The sequence below is a fragment of the Dendrobates tinctorius genome, unplaced genomic scaffold (genome assembly GCF_039654945.1).
Source record: "Dendrobates tinctorius isolate UK_male_01 unplaced genomic scaffold, ASM3965494v1 ptg000296l, whole genome shotgun sequence".
Taxonomy (NCBI): domain Eukaryota; kingdom Metazoa; phylum Chordata; class Amphibia; order Anura; family Dendrobatidae; genus Dendrobates; species Dendrobates tinctorius.
In genome coordinates, this window is record NW_027361963.1 from 5737108 (window position 1) to 5759722 (window position 22615).

At 52.9% G+C, this 22615-nt stretch overlaps 1 protein-coding gene across 1 annotated transcript in view; it reads left to right on the plus strand.

Moving 5' to 3' along the window:
* The window catches only part of LOC141073059 (uncharacterized), a 123467-nt gene that overhangs the window by 58599 nt on the left and 42253 nt on the right, over positions 1–22615 (plus strand). The window contains 1 exon segment of the mRNA XM_073560376.1: positions 21070–21246. Within this exon segment, the coding sequence (XP_073416477.1) occupies positions 21070–21246 (177 nt within the window).

Consider the following 22615-nt stretch of genomic DNA (forward strand, 5'->3'; position numbering starts at 1 on the left):
CTATATGAGGATGGATGTCGGCTCTATATGTGGCTGGATGTCGGTTCTATATGAGGATGGATGTCGGCTCTATATCAGGCTGGATGTCGGCTCTATTCTTCCGACAGGTATGTCCATCCACCCAGCTCTCCTGCTCTCCTGCTGTCTGTCTATGAAGGACACAGTGCGTCACCCAGCTTTGCACATAGACTTGCCTCTGCACCTAGCATTCACATGGTATGTCCATCCACCCAGCTCTCCTGCTCTCCTGCTGTCTGTCTATGAAGGACACACAGTGCGTCACCCAGCTTTGCACATAGACTTGCCTCTGCACCTAGCATTCACATGGTATGTCCATCCACCCAGCTCTCCTGCTCTCCTGCTGTCTGTCTATGAAGGACACACAGTGCGTCACCCAGCTTTGCACATAGACTTGCCTCTGCACCTAGCATTCACATGGTATGCCTTTCAGCTAACCCCAGCTTACCCCAGTGTTATTTATGACCTTGTTTACTCTGGCTTGATCATATACATCTGGTCCACTCTTAATTGTCTGGCCAAGATGAGCAGAGACCACTCCTCTCTGCTTCACACCTGACTGCACTTAGTTGTACATATATTGCAGAGTACAAGTCTGCATAGACTTCAGTCTGCATTGTGATTGCTATAAGTGTGTGCTAGAAGTGTGAAGATTAATTTAAGAATTAAAACCAGAAGTGAACCAGAAGGGAACTGAAGGTAACTGGACACAGTCACTGTAAACAATGTTTCTGTTTGTTTTCACTTTCACCCCAATAATCCTTCACTTTCTGCTAATTCCCCTAATCCCTACTCGTAGTAAGGAACTGTTCATCTCTTCTTCAATCCTCCCCATCCACCTCACCTCCGCCTCAAAACTGTTCCTTAACATACAATCCTCTGTCTCCAAACACAGACAGCCCCCTCATGCCCTCTCCTGCTCCCACCTGCTAACACTTTCTCTGCTCCTTCTCACTGCTGGTGATATCTCTCCAAATCCTGGTCCTCCTCACCACATTCCCACAGTCATTTCTACCTCCCATCCACGCTCTATCACAACCTTCCGTAACCTCTCCAACCTTATACCCATTCACCCAGCCCCCGCTTCCCCAGTCCCACTAACAGGAGCTCTGTGGAACGCTCGCTCTGTCTGCAACAAGCTTTCCTACATCCATGATCTTTTTGTTACTACCAAACTCTCCTTCCTCGCCATCACCGAAACCTGGCTCACCCCTTCTGACACAGCCTCTCCTGCTGCACTTTCGTATGGCGGCTTCCACCTTTCTCACACCCCCCGCCCCAGCAGCAAACATGGTGGAGGAGTTGGTTTTCTCCTGTCAGATACCTGCTCCTTCACCCCAATCCCACTGCCACCCTCTGTTACCCTCCCTTCCTTTGAGGTGCACTCTGTGCGCATCTACTTCCCCTCCAACCTCCAACTGGCTGTCATCTACCGCCCCCCAGGGCCAGCCACCACCTTCTTTGACCACTTCACCACCTGGTTACTTCATTTCCTTTCCGCGGACATCCCTACTATCATCATGGGCGACTTCAACATCCCCATTGACACTTCCCTCTCAGCTTCCACTAAACTTCTATCTCTCACTTCCTCCTTCGGCCTCACTCAATGGTCTTCTACAGCCACCCACAAAGATGGCCACACACTGGACCTCATCTTCACCCGCCTCTGCTCCCTATCTAACCTCTCTAACTCACCTCTTCCTCTCTCTGACCACAACCTGCTCACATTCTCTTCCCTCTTCACTCCATGTCTACAATCCCCACCCCACAAACTTTCACACCCTCGCAGGAATCTTAAACACCTTGACCTACACTCATTCTCCGAATCCCTCCTCCCTCTTACAGATATAAGTTCCTTACACAGTGCGGATGACGCTGCCGCTCTATATAACACCACAATAGCTGTAGCTTTGGAATCCGCTGCCCCACTTACACATACCAAAACTCGCAAAATCAACAGACAGCCCTGGCACACCAGCCTGACCAAAGAGCTGAGGCGAGCTTCCAGGGCTGCTGAGCGCAGATGGAAAAGATCCCACTCCAACGAGCATTTCATCGCATTCAAACAGTCCCTCACTACTTTCAAGACCACACTCGCCACAGCTAAACAAACCTACTTCTCATCTCTCATATCCTCCCTGTCTCACAACCCTAAACAGTTATTCAACACCTTCAATTCTCTCCTCCGCCCCCCAGCACCTCCTCCCTCCCCACTCATCTCAGCTGAAGACTTTGCCTCATTTTTCAAGCAGAAAATTGATAACATCAGGGACAGTTTTGGTCAACAACCCCCAGAGCCCTTCCTCCCGACTTCCCAGCCCTCCACCTTCAAAACCAACTTCTCCACCATTACAGAAGATCGACTCTCCACTCTACTCTCAAGATCACATCTCACCACCTGTGCACTCGACCCGATCCCATCCCACTTCATCCCAAACCTCACCACAGTCTTCATCCCAACCCTAACCCATCTCTTCAACCTATCACTAACAACTGGTGTTTTCCCCTCAAGCTTTAAACATGCCTCCATCACACCTATCCTCAAAAAGCCCTCTCTTGACCCATCCTCTGTATCTAGCTATCGCCCTATATCACTTCTCCCATACGCCTCCAAGCTACTGGAACAACACGTCTACCTTGAACTGTCCTCCCATCTCTCTTCTTGCTCCCTCTTCGACCGCTTACAATCTGGCTTCCGGTCACACCACTCCACTGAAACTGCCCTTACTAAGGTCACCAATGACCTCTTAACTGCCAAGAGCAAGCGACACTACTCTGTCCTCCTCCTCCTGGACCTGTCGGCTGCCTTTGACACAGTGGACCATTCCCTATTATTACAGACCCTCTCATCCCTCGGCATCACAGACTTGGCCCTCTCCTGGATCTCATCATACCTAACAGACCGGACATTCAGCGTCTCCCACTCACACACCACCTCCTCACCTCGCCCCCTATCTGTCGGAGTCCCACAAGGTTCAGTCCTAGGGCCCCTGCTGTTGTCTATTTACACCTTTGGCCTGGGACAGCTCATAGAATCTCATGGCTTTCAGTATCATCTTTATGCTGATGACACACAGATCTACATCTCTGGACCAGATATCACCTCCCTACTAACCAGAATCCCTCAATGTCTGTCCACTATTTCATCCTTCTTCTCCACTAGATATCTGAAACTCAACATGGACAAAACAGAATTCATCATCTTTCCCCCATCTCACGTGACCCCCCCTACGAACCTATCAATTACAGTAAATGACTGCCCACTCTCCCCAGTCCCACAAGCTCGCTGCCTCGGAGTAATCCTTGATGCTGATCTCTCCTTCAAACCACATATCCAAACCCTTTCCACTTCCTGCCGACTTCAACTCAAAAATATTTCACGCATCCGTTCATTCCTCACCCAAGAATCTGCAAAAACCCTAGTCCATGCCCTCATCATCTCTCGCCTTGACTACTGCAACCTCATGCTCTGCGGCCTCCCCTCAAACACTCTCGCACCCCTCCAATCTATTCTAAACTCTGCTGCCCGACTAATCCACCTGTCCCCCCGCTATTCCCCAGCTTCTCCCCTCTGTCAATCCCTTCACTGGCTCCCAATTGCCCAGAGACTCCATTACAAAACCCTAACCATGACATACAAAGCCATCCACAACTTGTCTCCTCCATACATCTGTGACCTCGTCTCCCGGTACTTTCCTGCACGCAACCTCCGATCCTCACAAGATCTCCTTCTCTACTCCCCTCTTATCTCCTCTTCCCACAATCGCATACAAGATTTCTCTCGCGCATCACCCCTACTCTGGAACTCTCTACCACAACATATCAGACTCTCACCTACCATCGAAACCTTCAAAAAGAGCCTGAAGACCCACCTCTTCCGACAAGCCTATAACCTGCAGTAACCACCGATCGACCAAACCGCTGCACGACCAGCTCTACCCTCGCCTACTGTATTATCACCCATCCCTTGAAGATTGTGAGCCCTCGCGGGCAGGGTCCTCTCTCCTCCTGTACCAGTTATGACTTGTATTGTTTAAGATTATTGTACTTGTTTTTATGTATACCCCCCTCACATGTAAAGCGCCATGGAATAAATGGCGCTATAACAATAAATAATAATAATAATAATATGTGGCTGGATGTCGGCTCTATATGTGGCTGGATGTCGGCTCTATATGTGGCTGGATGTCGGCTCTATATGTGGCTGGATGTCGGCTCTATATCAGGCTGGATGTCGGCTCTATATGTGGCTGGATGTCGGCTCTATATGTGGCTGGATGTCGGTTCTATATGAGGATGGATGTCGGCTCTATGTCAGGCTGGATGTCGGCTCTATATGAGGATGGATGTTGGCTCTATATGAGGATGGATGTCGGTTCTATGTCTGTAGGGGCAGTTACAGCTCAGGTATTGGGGCTCTGTACCTTTATGACCACAGCACACATACACAATGCTGACAGACCCCACTGATCAGACAGTCGTTGCCTATAGAGCGGTGTGACAACCCCTGCAGGTGGCAGTCAGCAGTGTGAGCCCGCTGTGATGAGAGGCTGATTTGCTCCTGCTCAGTCCACAGCCAGAACTTTACACCCAGTCAGTAGTCACTAATCCCCACAGTGAGTGGCAGTACAGCTCTGCAGGAGCAGCCCACGTGACACAGTGAAGCACGGGTAACACAAGCCTGCACTTATTAACCCCTCCATAGCCACCCCCGCTGTATAACATGGAGCAGTCCACAGCCAGCGCCCGCATAGTGACACAGTGAAGTGTTAACAAGCCTGCACTTATTAACCCCTCCATAGCCACCCCCTGCTGTATAACATGGAGCAGTCCACAGCCGGCGCCAGCACACAGCGCTGTATAAAATGTAGCTGGAGTCCTCTCACACGCGCTGGGAGAAAGCTGCAAGGTACTGATCCCACAGGACCTGCGGTGATGAGTCATGTGATCAGTCACATGGGAGGGAGAAGTTACGGGGATGTTTTTGTTGTGCAGCATAAAACATGTGGGGCACCGCGGGCCGCGTGTTTGAGACCCCTGACTTAAATCAATGGAAAATTAAAACCGCTCTGCACATGCTGCGGATTTTTCCGCGGTTTTAAATCCGCAGCATGTCACTTCTTGGTGCGGATTCCGCAGCAGTTTGGCACCTGCCCATGATCGGGTGGCAAACCGCAGGTCTTTTAACCTGCGGATTTCTGCAAATCCGCGTGGACAAATCCGCAGCGTGTGCACACAGCCTTAGGGTATGTGCACACATTGCAGATTTGCCTGTGGAATTGTATGCACACGTAGGAAAAAATCTGCGCGGATTTGATGCGTTTTTGATGCGGATTTGTATGATAAAGATATATTGTTTAGCAAAAAAAAAAGATTTGTGGTGTAATTTCCTTATTCAGCCTCCTCTTTTATATACTCCATTGAAGAACAATGTTTACACACACAGATAGATATAGATAGATAATACCAAGCCCGATGTTTAGTAATGAACATAATAAAATGGTACATAAAGAGTTAAAGACAAACAGTGGTTGATGCCTTTTAATTGCTAACTGAAAAGATGGAGACACATTGCAGCTTTCGAGACTACGCAGGTCTCTTCATCAGGCTAATACAAAATCTGAAGAGTCACATATTTATACACAACAGGACACAGGAATAATGCAATAGATGAGACAAGTGACGCGAAGCAGAACTATCATTATGGGAGAGGGATAGACATAAATATTGGAACAGTTCATAGATAAGGAGTGAAAATTTTATTGCCCTCTGGGGTCTGTGATGACCCCATAAGGTCTGAAGAGCGAATTCCTTAATTGATGTAAAAAGACATAAATCCACGCGACACATTCATTCCTGCACTGAGAGTGTCACCAGTCATCGTGAGTTTATACTCCCAGACTGTTCTGTCTCTCTGATTTTTGAAGTTTCCTTTCAATACCAGTAATCTCATGTCCATGGTGCTGTGATCAGGCATATAAAGGTGTTTGGCCACAGGTAGATCCATTCTTTTTTCTCTTAATGTGTGGCGATGAGAATTCATCCTTGTTCTAAGCTTTTGTTTGGTCTCCCCCACATACAGACCCCCAGTTGGACATTTAGTACAAATAAGTACACCCCATTAGGTGTGATGCAGCTGAGAGTACCTGGGATCTTGTAGTCCTGATGTGAGTTGGGGATTAGCGTTATTTTCCACAGCATGTGCACAACAAAACTCCATTTCCCATAGATTAACATTGGCTGTGCACTACGCTGAGGATTTGATGCGTATCCGCGCGTCCAAAAACGCTGTGGAAATGCATCAAAATCTGCAACGTGTGCACACAATGAAATCAACCACGGATCCAATAATGACTTGTGCTACATAAAATGTCATAAAACCAATGACTGCCACTCTAAACTCTGCAACCAGAGAATAAGTGGGCAGAGAAAACACAAGAACCAATAAAATTATTTTTAAATAAATTGCAATTTTATTAAATATTTAAACAGCAGACAAAAAGGCAGCAACACTTACCTGCCCAGATCATGGAACAAATTCACTACAGGGTGCAGCCAGCCCATAAAGCAAGATGTTATCAACACAGGTGCAAAATACCAGATTAACAGCCACTCTCCACCTACCCATTCCTGGAGGGGGTGACTGCCCAGTATACAATTGCACAATAAAGGCCCGCATAGGGTGCTGTTCACACTTGCATTAATGTGTGATGTTCGAGCCATGTGCCTCCATCCCGACGCGCGTTTCGTCCAAACTTCTTCATGGGGTGTCGGGGTGGAGGAACACGGCTTGGGCATCACACATTAATATGTCTTTGATTCATGCTAATTGTTGCCCCTTTGTATTTTTTGGAGCGTTTTCTTGACCATTATTATTTTGGGGGAATAAAAAGTTGAGTGGTTATTGTTCTGTCCAGCCATATAATTGCTGTCTAGAAAGTCATTTTTGTGTGTATTAATCCTTCATATATTTCATACTGTAAGGTAACAGCACCACCTGCTGGCCGTTTAATGCATAGATTCTAGTTTAATTTGCAATGTATTGTGGGATTGTTCCTGCTACATGATAGTCTTGTTTATGACACTGTGAGGGGAACAGCAGCCATTATCCCTCCATGTGTCTTAGGAGAATCTACACCATTCGTGTTCTTCATGCTTCTTAAACAGCGTGCTCTAAGCATAGTTGGTAAGCACTATCTAGGTGTTATAATCCTGTGTTTATAACGTTGTTGTATTAAATAGGTGATCATCACCTATGTATTACCTCATGGTACCTATGTATTACCTCATGGTACCTATGTATTACCTCATGGAACCTATGTATTACCTCATGGTACCTATGTATTACCTCATGGTACCTATGTATTACCTCATGGAACCTATGTATTACCTCATGGAACCTATGTATTACCTCATGGAACCTATGTATTACCTCATGGTACCTATGTATTACCTCATGTTGCCTATGTATTACCTCATGGAGCCTATGTATTACCTCATGGAACCTATGTATTACCTCATGTTACTGTGTATTACCTCATGTTGCCTATGTATTACCTCATGGCACCTATGTATTTAACCTCATGGTACCTATGTATTACCTCATGTTACTGTGTATTGCAGACTATTTTTATGCTCTGTGCAGTTATATATTCTGAAATGCTCCTGTTATTGCATCCTATAGTTTCACCCTTTCCTGTCACATATGCAATCAATAAAAGGTTACAATTTTACAGCCTCTTTTCTTAAAGACAGGGGGTTTAGCTACATGTCTCATTACTGTCCTCATACACGTTAGCAGGATGTGCAAAGTGAAACAACTGCTGAGAACAAGCTCAGAAGATCTGACGTTACAGAGCCCGCCATTATCCAAGCATACGGTTATTGCATACGGATATTGTGGACCATACGGAGCCCGCCATTATCCAAGCAGAGCCGACAAAGGGATATCACAGCGGTCGCCTAACTCTTGAATCATGTCTCAAGGACGAGCATCCTCGTTCAAGACGAGATCACGAGTTGGTTCCTCCAATACATCATCCGTCAGCAATGCCGCTGCTATTGCCCACGCAAAAGCTGAAGCGGCAAAAGCAAGAAGCACCTTTGCTGAGCAAGAGATAGAATTGAAACTACAAGCATGCCTGGATGCAGAGAAAGCGTCACTGGATGCAGAAAAAGCACGCCAACAAGCATGCCTGGATGCAGAAAAAGCACGCCAACAAGCATGCCTGGATGCAGAAAAAGCACGCCAACAAGCATGCCTGGATGCAGAGAAAGCACGCCAACAAGCATGCCTGGATGCAGAGAAAGCACGCCAACAAGCATGCCTGGATGCAGAGAAAGCACGCCAACAAGCATGCCTGGATGCAGAGAAAGCGCGCCAACAAGCATGCCTGGATGCAGAGAAAGCGCGCCAACAAGCATGCCTGGATGCAGAGAAAGCGCGCCAACAAGCATGCCTGGATGCAGAGAAAGCACGCCAACAAGCATGCCTGGATGCAGAGAAAGCACGCCAACAAGCATGCCTGGATGCAGAGAAAGCACGCCAACAAGCATGCCTGGATGCAGAGAAAGCACGCCAACAAGCATGCCTGGATGCAGAGAAAGCACGCCAACAAGCATGCCTGGATGCAGAGAAAGCACGCCAACAAGCATGCCTGGATGCAGAGAAAGCACGCCAACAAGCATGCCTGGATGCAGAGAAAGCGCGCCAACAAGCATGCCTGGATGCAGAGAAAGCGCGCCAACAAGCATGCCTGGATGCAGAGAAAGCACGCCAACAAGCATGCCTGGATGCAGAGAAAGCACGCCAACAAGCATGCCTGGATGCAGAGAAAGCACGCCAACAAGCATGCCTGGATGCAGAGAAAGCACGCCAACAAGCATGCCTGGATGCAGAGAAAGCGCGCCTTGAAGCAACATTACAGAAACTTGCTCTTGAAAAAGAAACAGCAGCTGCCATAGCAGAAGCCTTAGAAGCTGCTGTATATTCTGATGATGAACATAGCAGACGCAGCAGTGTGCTAGGCATACAGCAACTCACGATCCATTGCAGCGTACTGCAGAGTACGTCCATCAGCATTCCAAATCAAATGACGATCCAGACCCACAGGCGAAGACAGAGCATTTTGTCAACAAGTCAAGCCAAACAGATAATTCGGACCCCCAGAAAGCCAACTATCAGTCTCCCTACCAAAAGCAAGGAAATACACATTGGGATTATACTGACTACAATAATCTTTCTCCGGAACATAAGATCCGGAATCTGTCCCGGCTTAAAGAGAATCCCTTTGCTTCAGAAAGGTGCTACAGCAGTTGGACCAAACCAGAGACATCTAACAGGTATGATCGCACAGCACACATGTACTCTGACAACACTCCATCAGCTGCCATCAGTGCCAATCAAGCCACGATGGACTTTGCCAAGTTCCTTGCTCGACGTGAGCTGGTCACTAAGGGACTTGTAAAGTTCAGCGATCGTGCTGAAAACTACAGGGCTTGGCGAGCCTCCTTCAAAAACACCATAAGAGACATAGGTCTCTCATGTAGTGAAGAAGTGGATCTCTTGGTAAAATGGCTAGGAAGTGAGTCTGCCGAACACGCAAAGAGAATCAGAGACATCAATGTAAATTATCCAGATGTCGGCCTCAAAAGAATTTGGAATAGACTTGATGAATGCTATGGCTCAGTAGAGGTTATAGAAAGTGCTTTGTTTAAAAGAATAGAGGACTTTCCTTGAATAGAAAACAAGGATTATTCAAAGCTCAGAGAATTAACTGACTTGTTAATGGAGTTGTGTGTAGCAAAGCAGAAGGAGATCTTGTGGGGTTGACATATCTCGACACTGCTAGAGGTGTGAACCCCATCGTTCAAAAACTCCCATATAACCTGCAAGACAAATGGGTTACATATGGTTCTAGGTATAAACAGACTTACAATGGACCATTTCCTCCATTCAATGTGTTTGTAGATTTTGTCTCACAACAGGCAAAAATTAGAAATGATCCTAGCTTTGATTTCATGCTGTCATGTGCCAATAACTCCTAGTAAACTTCGTAGAACAACTGTAGAGGTCCACAAAACTAACATTTCTTCCACAGGTTCAGTTTGCAAAGAGTTCAGCTTCGGTCAACGAGAAGACAAATCCAAGGACCCAAGCAGGCAGTGTCCCTTACACAAGAAGCCACATTCATTACTTAAGTGCAGAGCTTTCAGAGAAAAGTCATTGGAAGAAAGGAAGGCCTTCCTTAAGGAGAACCGCATCTGCTACAAATGCTGCTCTTCAACATCCCACTTCGCCAGGGACTGTGAGGTTAGTGCAAGGTGTACCGAATGTGACAGCATCGAACATAACTCAGTTCTACACCCTGGACCACCATCGGATGCTTTGCCCCAAGAGCATAGCGGGGAGCTGAAGGACTCAAATACTGACACTCCAGCCATTACTTTTAAGTGTACAGAAGTTTGTGGAAATCTCATAGGAGGCAAGTCCTGCTCTAAAATTTCCCTAGTGAGAATCTACCCGGCAGACGAAAGGGACAAGGCCATCAAAGTGTACGCGATTTTAGATGATCAGAGTAACAGGTCATTAGCCAAGTCTGCCTTCTTTGATAGCTTTAATGTCAGAGGACCCAGTGCCCCCTACTCTTTGAAAACTTGTGCCAGTATAGTAGAGACAGCTGGTAGGAGAGCAACAGGCTACGTAGTCGAGTCTATAGATGGCCAAATGCGTCTGCCCTTACCAACCATATTGGAATGTAACCAGATTCCTGACAACAGGTCACAGATGATACCTGAGTGGCATCGTATCATCCTCATCTGAAGCGTATAGAACGCCTGATTCCTATCCTTAACCCAGAGGCTCAAATAGTCTTGCTCCTTGGGAGAGATATTCTACGAGTCCACAAGGTTAGGCAGCATATCAATGGCTCTCACAACGCTCCATATGCCCAGAGACTCGACCTTGGGTGGGTCATTGTAGGAGAGGACTGTTTAGGAGAAGCACACAAACCGACAGTGGTTAACAACATGCTTACCAGTACGCTTGATCTCTCTCTCCAACCATGTGAAAATCACTACTTCATAAAGGAGTTGCTACACAGCACTTCAGCACCAAGTATCTTAGCGAATCATGCCAATGATGATTGCATTCAGAATTGCGACCAAGATCACCTTGGGTGTACGGTCTTCCACAAGACCAAAGAAGATAATCGTAAAGCAATGTCATTTGAAGATAGACTTCCTAGAGATGATGGAGCAAGGAATGGTGCAGGACAAAACGAAGAGCTGGATTGCATCTCTACCCTTCAAGTCACAAAGACAACGTTTGCCTAACAACAGAGAGCAAGTTTACAAACAATTTGTCTCCCTCATGCACAGCTTCTGTAGTAGACCAAAGATGAAAGACCATTTCTTAACCTTCACGGAGAAGATATGCAAGAACGGTCATACAGAGTTAGCACCTACACTTCAAGACATTGAGGACCACTGGCACCATGGTAAACACGTCCACACAGCTCTCGATCTAGAGCAGTCAAAGAATATAATTATCCAAACTGTACAACGGGAAAACTACTCCAAAGAAATCGACTGTTTAACCAATCAACGACCAATACCAAAAGATAGTGTTCTGAGGAAACTCAGAGCAGCAAGAAAACTGCAACTCTCTTCCAACTTGGATATGAAGGACGTAGAAAAATACCTAAGTGTACATGGGTGTACTTGGACTTTTTACCCACCACATTCTTCACACATGGGAGGTGTATGGGAGAGAATGATAGGTGTCGCAAGGAGAATCCTCGATTCAATCTTCTTACAGGAAGGATCTGCAAGGCTGACACACGAAAGCTTGACAACATTCATGGCCGAAGTGTCAGCCATCATAAACGCCAGACCGTTGACTCCAATTTCCAGTGATCCTGATGACCCAACAGTTCTCATCCCAGCCCTGCTGCTTACGCAGAAGACCGACCCTAATTGCTCTACACCTGGAGAATTTAATGTTAAAGACCATTACAGGAGTCGATGGAGACAAGTACAGAGTCTCTCTAATGCCTTTTGGGACAAGTGGAAAAAACAGTACTTGCCTACTCTGCAACAGAGGAGAAAGTGGCAAACTAGCAAGCCTAACCTCCAGCCTGGCGCTATAGTACTAATGAAAGACTGTCAGTCTCAGAGAAATGAATGGCCAATAGGTCTCATTACACAGACATTCCCAAGTAAAGATGGAATCGTACATAAGGTGGAAGTAAAAATCCTGTGTTTATAACGTTGTTGAATTAAATAGGTAATCATCAGCTATTACCTCATGGTACCTATGTATTACCTCATGTTACTATGTATTGCAGACTCTCTGTATTTTTATGCTCTGTGCAGTTATATATTCTGAAAAGCTCGTTATTGCATCCTATAGTTTCACCCTTTCCTGTCACATCTGCAATCAATAAAAGGTTACAATTTTACAGCCTCTTTTTCTTAAAGACGGGGTTTAGCTACATGTCTCATTGCACACCCTGCTAACGTGTATGAGGACAGTATAGTTATACGATAAGAAGTGTTTATAAGTTGGGTCTGCATAGCACATTTATATGTAAAATAGGGCTTCTTGTCATGAATAGGTGCTGTGATTTTAGACTTCAGGTGCGTTTAATGATATCTTTAGCCTAAGTTGTTCCTTTAATTTTTAATTGGGTAGGCATTTGCTGATACATTTCATCTATACAGTACAGACTAAAAGTTTGGACACACCTCATTCAGAGTTTTCTTTTCATGACTATGAAAATTGTAGATTCACTCTGAAGGCATCAAAACTATGAATTACCACATGTGGAATTATATAATTAACAAAAAAGTGTGAAACTGAAAATATATCTTATATTCTAGGTTCTTCAAAGTAGTCACCTTTTGCTTTGATTACTGCTTTGCACACTCTTGATGAGCTTCAAGAGGTAGTCACCGAAAATAGTCACACAAGTCTCGCACCTCAGTACCTGGCACTGCCGCCAGCACGCGGGACCAGAGCATTCAGCTGCATAGAAATACATGCTACCTCACACTCCGATCCCGGGTAATGAGATGTTTCACGCAAGTGTGACCTTGGCCCTAAATGCAATATCTGAGTAATTTTTAAAAAATGGCGTGAGCTCCAGCACAATTTTCCCAGAGGGAAAGCCAGTGACTGGGGTCAGAAGTTTACAGCCTGGGAAGCGGGGAATACCCATGGAGCTTCCCAGGCTATGAATATCGGCTCACAGCTGTATACTTAGCCTTTACTGGCTATTAAAATAGGGGAACCCACCCAAAAAAATGATGTAAGGTCCTCCTATAATTAAGAACCAGCAAAGGCTATGCAAACAGCTTTCTCACACAGTGTTGCCAGTGACTGCAGGAATTCGGGTGACCCCTCTGCCAGCAGCAGAGGGACACACCGCTGAGCCATCTACACCGGAGCTGCCTGAATCTCCTTTATTCTCCTCCCGTCTCCACTGAGCCGCCTACACCGGAGCCGCCGGAATCTCCATTCACCTCCCGTCACCGCTGAGCCGTTTTCACAGGAGCCGCCGGAATCTCCTCCATTCTCCTCCCGTCACCGCCAAGCCGTCTACACCGGAGCTGCCGGAATCTCCTCCATTCTCCGCCCGTGACCGCCGAATCGTCTACACCGGAGCTGCCGGAATCTCCTCCATTCTCCCATCACCGCCGAGCCGTCAACACCAGAGCTGCCGGAATCTCCTCCATTCACCGCTGAGCCGCCTACACCGGAGCTGCTGGTATCTCCTCCATTCACCGCCGAGCCACCTACACCGGAGCTGCCGGAATCTCCTCCATTCACCGCCGAGCCGCCTACATCGGAGCTGCCGGAATCTTCCCAATTCTCCTCCCGTCATCGCTGAGCCGTCTACACCGGAGCTGCCGGAATCTCCTCCAGTCACACCGCTAAGCCGTCTACACAGGAGCTGCTGGAATCTCCTCCATTCTCCTCCCGTCACCGCTGAGCCGTCTACACCGGAGCTGCCGGAATCTCCTCCATTCTCCTCCAGTCACACCGCTAAGCCATCTACACCGAAGCTGCCTGAATCTCTTCCATTCTCCTTCCATCTCCGCTGAGCCGCCTACACCGGAGCCGCCGTAATCTCCAGTCTCCTCCCGTAACTGCTGAGCCGTTTACGCAGGAGCCACCGGAATCTCCTCCATTCTCCTCCAGTCACCGCCGAGCCGTCTACACCGGAGCTGCCAGAATCTCCTTCATTCTCCCCCCGTGACCGCCGAGCCGTCTACACCGGAGCTGCCGGAATCTCCTCCATTCTCCTCCCGTCACAGCCGAGCCGCCAACACTGGAGCTGCCAGAATCTCCTCCATTCTCATCCTGTCACATCTGAGCCGCCTACACCGGAGCTGCCAGAATCTCCCCAATTCTCCTGTCAACGCTGAGCCGTCTACACCGGAGCTGCAGGAATCTCCTCCATTCTCCTCCAGTCACACCGCTAAGCCGTCTACACCGGAGCTCCTGGAATCTCCTCCATTCTCCTCCCGTCACACCGCTGAGCTGTCTACACCGGAATCTCCTCCATTCTCCTCCCGTCACCACCGAGCCGCCTACACTGGAGCCGCCGGAATCTCCTCCATTCTCCTCCCGTCACCGCCGAGCCGTCAACACCGGAGCCGCCGGAATCTCCTCCGGTCACCGCCGAGCCATCTACACCGGAGCCGCCGGAATCTCCTCCATTCTCCTCCCGTCACCGCCGAGCCGTCTACACCGGAGCCGCCGGAATCTCCTCCATTCTCCTCCCGTCACCGCCGAGCCGTCTACACCGGAGCCGCCGGAATCTCCTCCATTCTCCTCCGGTCGCCGCCGAGCCGTCTACACCGGAGCCGCCGGAATTTCCTCCATTCTCCTCCCGTCATCGCCGAGCCGTCTACACCGGAGCCGCCGGAATCTCCTCCACTTTCCTCCCGTCACCGCCGAGCCGTCTACACGGGAGCCGCCGGAATCTCCTCCATTCTCCTCCCGTCACTGCCGAGCCGTCTACACCAGAGCCGCCGGAATCTCCTCCCGTCACCGCTGAGCCATCTACACCGGAGCTGCCGGAATCTCCTCCATTCTCCTCCCGTCACCGCCGAGCCGTCTACACCAGAGCTGCCGGAATCTCCTCCATTCTCCTCCAGTCACACCGCTAAGCCGTCTACACCGGAGCTGCTGGAATCTCTTCCCGTCACCGCTGAGCCGTCTACATCGGAGCTGCCGGAATCTCCTCCATTCTCCTCCCGTCACACCGGTAAGCCATCTACACCGGAGCTGCCTGAATCTCTTCCATTCTCCTCCCATCTCCGCTGAGCCGCCTACACCGGAATCTCCATTCTCCTCCCGTAACTGCTGAGCCGTTTACGCAGGAGCCACCGGAATCTCCTCCATTCTCCTCCGGTCACCGCCGAGCCGTCTACACCGGAGCCGCCAGAATCTCCTCCATTCTCCTCCCGTCACCGCCGAGCCGCCAACACCGGAGCTGCCGGAATCTCCTCCATTCTCCTCCCGTCACCGCCGAGCTGTCTACACCGGAGCCTCCGGAATCACCTCCATTCTCCTCCCGTCACCGCCGAGCCGTCTACACCGGAGCCGCCGGAATCTCCTCCAGTCACCGCCGAGCCGTCTACACCGGAGCCGCCGGAATCTCCTCCATTCTTCTCCCGTCACCGCCGAGCCGTCTACACCGGAGCCTCCGGAATCTCCTCCATTCTCCTTCCGTCACCGCCGAGCCGTCTACACCGGAGCCGCCAGAATCTCCTCCATTCTCCTCCCGACACCGCCGAGCCGTCTACACCGGAGCCGCCGGAATCTCCTCCATTCTCCTCCCGTCACCACCGAGCCGTCTACACCGAGAGCCGCCGGAATCTCCTCCATTCTCCTCCCGTCACCGCCGAGCCGTCTACACCGGAATCTCCTCCATTCTCCTCCCGTCACCGCCGAGCCGTCTACACCGGAGCCGCCGGAATCTCCTCCATTCTCCTCCCGTCACCGCCGAGCCGTCAACACCGGAGCCGCCGGAATCTCCTCCATTCTCCTCCCGTCACCGCCGAGCCGTCAACACCGGAGCCGCCGGAATCTCCTCCATTCTCCTCCCGTCACCGCCGGGCCGTCTACACCGGAGCCGCCGGAATCTCCTCCATTCTCCTCCCGTCACCGCCGAGCCGTCTACACCGGAGCCGCCGGAATCTCCTCCATTCTCCTCCCGTCACCGCCGAGCCGTCTACACCGGAGCCGCCGGAATCTCCTCCATTCTCCTCCCGTCACCGCCGAGCCGTCTACACCGGAGCCGCCGGAATCTCCTCCATTCTCCTCCCGTCACCGCCGAGCCGTCTACACCGGAGCCGCCGGAATCTCCTCCATTCTCCTCCCGTCACCGCCGAGCCGTCTACACCGGAGCCGCCGGAATCTCCTCCATTCTCCTCCCGTCACCGCCGAGCCGTCTACACCGGAGCCGCAGGAATCTCCTCCATTCTCCTCCCGTCACCGCCGAGCCGCCTTCAGCGGAGCCGCCGGAATCTCCTCCATTCTCCTCCCGTCACCGCCGAGCCGTCTACACCGGAGCCGCCGGAATCTCCTCCATTCTCCTCCCGTCACCGCCGAGCCGTCTACACCGGAGCCGCCGGAATCTCCTCCATTCTCCTCCCGTCACCGCCGAGCCGTCTACACCGGAGCCGCCGGAATCTCCTCCATTCTCCTCCCGTCACCGCCGAGCCGTCTACACCGGAGCCGCCCGAATCTCCTCCATTCTCCTCCCGTCACCGCCGAGCCGTCTACACCAGAGCCGCCGGAATCTCCTCCATTCTCCTCCCGTCACCGCCGAGCCGTCTACATCGGAGCCGCCGGAATCTCCTCCATTCTCCTCCCGTCACCGCCGAGCCGTCTACATCGGAGCCGCCGGAATCTCCTCCATTCTCCTCCCGTCACCGCCGAGCCGTCTACACCGGAATCTCCTCCAATCTCCTCCCGTCACCGCCGAGCCGTCTACACCGGAGCCGCCGGAATCTCCTCCATTCTCCTCCCGTCACCGCCGAGCCGTCTACACCGGAGCCGCCGGAATCTCCTCCATTCTCCTCCCGTCACCGCCGAGCCGTCTACACCGGAGCCGCCGGAATCTCCTCCATTCTCCTCCCGTCACCGCCGAGCCGTCTACATCGGAGCCGCCGGAATCTCCTCCATTCTCCTCCCGTCACCGCCGAGCCGTCTACACCGGAGCCGCCGGAATCTCCTCCATTCTCCTCCCGTCACCGCCGAGCCGTCTACACCGGAGCCGCAGGAATCTCCTCCATTCTCCTCCCGTCACCGCCGAGCCGTTTACACCGGAGCCGCCGGAATCTCTTCCATTCTCCTCCCGTCACCGCCGAGCCGTCTACACCGGAGCCGCCGGAATCTCCTCCATTCTCCTCCCGTCACCGCCGAGCCGTCTACACCGGAGCCGCCGGAATCTCCTCCATTCTCCTCCCGTCACCGCCGAGCCGCCTACACCGGAGCCGCCGGAATCTCCTCCATTCTCCTCCCGTCACCGCCGAGCCGTCTACACCGGAGCCGCCGGAATCTCCTCCATTCTCCTCCCGTCACCGCCGAGCCGCCTACACCGGAGCCGCCGGAATCTCCTCCATTCTCCTCCCGTCACCGCCGAGCCGCCTACACCGGAGCCGCCGGAATCTCCTCCATTCTCCTCCCGTCACCGCCGAGCCGCCTACACCGGAGCCGCCGGAATCTCCTCCATTCTTCTCCCGTCACCGCCGAGCCGTCTACACCGGAGCCGCCGGAATCTCCTCCATTCTCCTCCCGTCACCGCCGAGCCGCCTACACCGGAGCCGCCGGAATCTCCTCCATTCTCCTCCCGTCACCGCCGAGCCGTCTACACCGGAGCCGCCGGAATCTCCTCCATTCTCCTCCCGTCACCGCCGAGCCGCCTACACCGGAGCCCCCGGAATCTCCTCCATTCTCCTCCCGTCACCGCCGAGCCGTCTACACCGGAGCCCCCGGAATCTCCTCCATTCTCCTCCCGTCACCGCCGAGCCGCCTTCAGCGGAGCCGCCGGAATCTCCTCCATTCTCCTCCCGTCACCGCCGAGCCGCCTTCAGCGGAGCCGCCGGAATCTCCTCCATTCTCCTCCCGTCACCGCCGAGCCGCCTACACCGGAGCCCCCGGAATCTCCTCCATTCTCCTCCCGTCACCGCCGAGCCGTCTACACCGGAGCCGCCGGAATCTCCTCCATTCTCCTCCCGTCACCGCCGAGCCGTCTACACCGGAGCCGCCGGAATCTCCTCCATTCTCCTCCCGTCACCGCCGAGCCGCCTACACCGGAGCCCCCGGAATCTCCTCCATTCTCCTCCCGTCACCGCCGAGCCGCCTACACCGGAGCCCCCGGAATCTCCTCCATTCTCCTCTCGTCACCGCCGAGCCGCCTACACCGGAGCCGCCGGAATCTCCTCCATTCTCCTCCCGTCACCGCCGAGCCGCCTACACCGGAGCCGCCGGAATCTCCTCCATTCTCCTCCCGTCACCGCCGAGCCGCCTACACCGGAGCCCCCGGAATCTCCTCCATTCTCCTCCCGTCACCGCCGAGCCGTCTACACCGGAGCTGCCGGAATCTCCTCCATTCTCCTCCCGTCACCGCCGAGCCGCCTACACCGGAGCCGCCGGAATCTCCTCCATTCTCCTCCCGTCACCGCCGAGCCGCCTACACCGGAGCCCCCGGAATCTCCTCCATTCTCCTCCCGTCACCGCCGAGCCGCCTACACCGGAGCCCCCGGAATCTCCTCCATTCTCCTCTCGTCACCGCCGAGCCGTCTACACCGGAGCCGCCGGAATCTCCTCCATTCTCCTCCCGTCACCGCCGAGCCGTCTACACCGGAGCCCCCGGAATCTCCTCCATTCTCCTCCCGTCACCGCCGAGCCGCCTACACCGGAGCCCCCGGAATCTCCTCCATTCTCCTCCCGTCACCGCCGAGCCGCCTACACCGGAGCCGCCGGAATCTCCTCCATTCTCCTCCCGTCACCGCCGAGCCGCCTACACCGGAGCCCCCGGAATCTCCTCCATTCTCCTCCCGTCACCGCCGAGCCGCCTACACCGGAGCCCCCGGAATCTCCTCCATTCTCCTCTCGTCACCGCCGAGCCGTCTACACCGGAGCCGCCGGAATCTCCTCCATTCTCCTCCCGTCACCGCCGAGCCGTCTACACCGGAGCCGCCGGAATCTCCTCCATTCTCCTCCCGTCACCGCCGAGCCGTCTACACCGGAGCCGCCGGAATCTCCTCCATTCTCCTCCCGTCACCGCCGAGCCGCCTACACCGGAGCCCCCGGAATCTCCTCCATTCTCCTCTCGTCACCGCCGAGCCGCCTACACCGGAGCCGCCGGAATCTCCTCCATTCTCCTCCCGTCACCGCCGAGCCGCCTACACCGGAGCCCCCGGAATCTCCTCCATTCTCCTCTCGTCACCGCCGAGCCGCCTACACCGGAGCCGCCGGAATCTCCTCCATTCTCCTCTCGTCACCGCCGAGCCGTCTACACCGGAGCCCCCGGAATCTCCTCCATTCTCCTCCCGTCACCGCCGAGCCGCCTACACCGGAGCCGCCGGAATCTCCTCCATTCTCCTCCCGTCACCGCCGAGCCGTCTACACCGGAGCCCCCGGAATCTCCTCCATTCTCCTCTCGTCACCGCCGAGCCGTCTACACCGGAGCCGCCGGAATCTCACAGGAGACAGAAGGAGGAAGAGTCTGCAGCACTGCGAGGAGGGGGAGGAGCTAAGGAGACGTCATCACAGTTCCTCCATCACTTCTTCTCTGAGCCCCGCCCCCTGATCACATGACGGTGACGTCACCACAGGTCCTTCACCTCTTTTCTCCTGAGCCCCGCCCTCTGATCACATGGCAGTGACGTCACCACAGGTCCTTCACCACTTCTCTCCTGAGCCCCGCCCCCTGGTCACATGACGCTGACGTCACCACAGGTCCTCCCGCGCTCAGTGCAGCCGCTCCGTCCCGGGTGTGCGCAGCTCGTGTTCTCTGGGGTCAGCCAGCAGCAGATTTCCGGTTCCCGCCATTCCGGTGAGATGACAGGAGGGTTTGTGGTGACTCTGAGAGAGGAGAGTGTGGGGGGAGATCAGAGCTGTTCCTGTGGAGGCTCCTGCTCCATGTGACTGCGGCTCCTCAGTGTTGGGGACGGGCAGCATTGTATGGGGGATGTGCAGCGTCTCCTCCTCACCTCACGGCCCCCGCTGGGGGTGTAGTTACCACGGTGACCGTCCCCCGCTGGAGGTGTAGTTACCACGGTGACCGTCCCCCGCTGGAGGTGTAGTTACCACGGTGACCGTCCCCCGCTGGAGGTGTAGTTACCACGGTGACCGTCCTCCGCTGGAGGTGTAGTTACCACGGTGACCGTCCTCCGCCTACGAGGCTGATAATGAGCGGTCAGATCGGCGGAGGAGGCCGCGGTGGAGTTTTGTGGCTTTTCCTCCAGATTCTTCCTGATAAATGTTGATATTTGGGCAGAATTTAGTGATTGTCGTTCTCTCGTCCCCTGTGATTTCCATCTTCTCCTCCATCATGAAGACGCCGGCAGGACGAGATCCCTCCAGCTGATCCAGTGCTCATCCCTCCTCCTCCTGAATGACCCCCGAGGATGGACGAGGACAGGAATGAGACCACCAGGAGATTATTCCACTGCGCCCTGGAGATCATCTCCCTGCTGAGCGGAGAGGTAACTCCTCTACATTTCTATCAGCTTTATTGAGTGATGTGACGAGTCCGACACCGGGAAGAGGAAATCCAGAATAGGAGAGAAGGATTCTCTACTGTAAGAGCAGGGATTCTGTGGAGCTCTCTGCCCGGAGGAGTTGTCATGGGGATTCCCTATAAGAGCTGTAGAGGGGCCGGGATGTCTGTCCGGAGTGTAATAATATTCCCGGTTATGGCCCCAGATTACTGGAGACGGTTATTGATCCCGGGATTTCTACTGATTGTCAGATCTGGAGTCGGGAAGGAATTCTTCTCCCTAAGTGTCTCTCTCCATACACAGGATTACACCATAGTGAGGAAGACACCGGGGGACTGTGTGACTCCCATCATCCATCTCCAGGAGTCAGGAGGGCGGAGCCCGGGCCCCATCACAGAGCCTCCCCCGCACTCCCCGATACATGAGAGGAACAAGAAGATCCTGGAGCTCAGCAACAAGATGATCGAGCTGCTGAGCGGAGAGGTGACTGCTGGGACATTATACAGGACGGCACTGGAGGATTCTGGGTGATGAGCGGAGAGGTGACTGCTGGGACATTATACAGGACAGCACTGGAGGATTCTGGGTGATGAGCGGAGAGGAGACTGCTGGGACATTATACAGGACGGCACTGGAGGATTCTGTGTAATGAGCGGAGAGGTGACTGCTGGGACATTATACAGGACGGCACTGGAGGATTCTGGGTGATGAGCGGAGAGGTGACTGCTGGGACATTATACAGGACAGCACTGGAGGATTCTGGGTGATGAGCGGAGAGGTGACTGCTGGGACATTATACAGGACGGCACTGGAGGATTCTGGGTGATGAGCGGAGAGGTGACTGCTGGGACATTATACAGGACGGCACTGGAGGATTCTGGGTGATAAGCGGAGAGGTGACTGCTGGGACATTATACAGGACGGCACTGGAGGATTCTGGGTAATGAGCGGAGAGGTGACTGCTGGGACATTATACAGGACGGCACTGGAGGATTCTGGGTGATAAGCAGAGAGGTGACTGCTGGGACATTATACAGGACGGCACTGGAGGATTCTGGGTGATGAGCGGAGAGGTGACTGCTGGGACATTATACAGGACGGCACTGGAGGATTCTGGGTAATGAGCGGAGAGGTGACTGCTGGGACATTATACAGGACGGCACTGGAGGATTCTGGGTGATAAGCAGAGAGGTGACTGCTGGGACATTATACAGGACGGCACTGGAGGATTCTGGGTGATGAGCGGAGAGGTGACTGCTGGGACATTATACAGGACGGCACTGGAGGATTCTGGGTGATGAGCGGAGAGGTGACTGCTGGGACATTATACAGGACGGCACTGGAGGATTCTGGGTGATGAGCGGAGAGGTGACTGCTGGGACATTATACAGGACGGCACTGGAGGATTCTGGGTGATGACCGGAGAGGTGACTGCTGGGACATTACACAGGACGGCACTGGAGGATTCTGGGTGATGAGCGGAGAGGTGACTGCTGGGACATTATACAGGAGGGCACTGGAGGATTCTGGGTGATGAGCGGAGAGGTGACTGCTGGGACATTATACAGGAGGGCACTGGAGGATTCTGGGTGGTGAGCGGAGAGGTGACTGCTGGGACACTATACAGGACGGCACTGGAGGATTCTGGGTGATGAGCGTAGAGGTGACTGCTGGGACATTATACAGGAGGGCACTGGAGGATTCTGGGTGATGAGCGGAGAGGTGACTGCTGGGTCATTATACAGGACGGCACTGGAGGATTCTGGGTGATGAGCGGAGAGGTGACTGCTGGGACATTATACAGGACGGCACTGGAGGATTCTGGGTGATGAGCGGAGAGGTGACTGCTGGG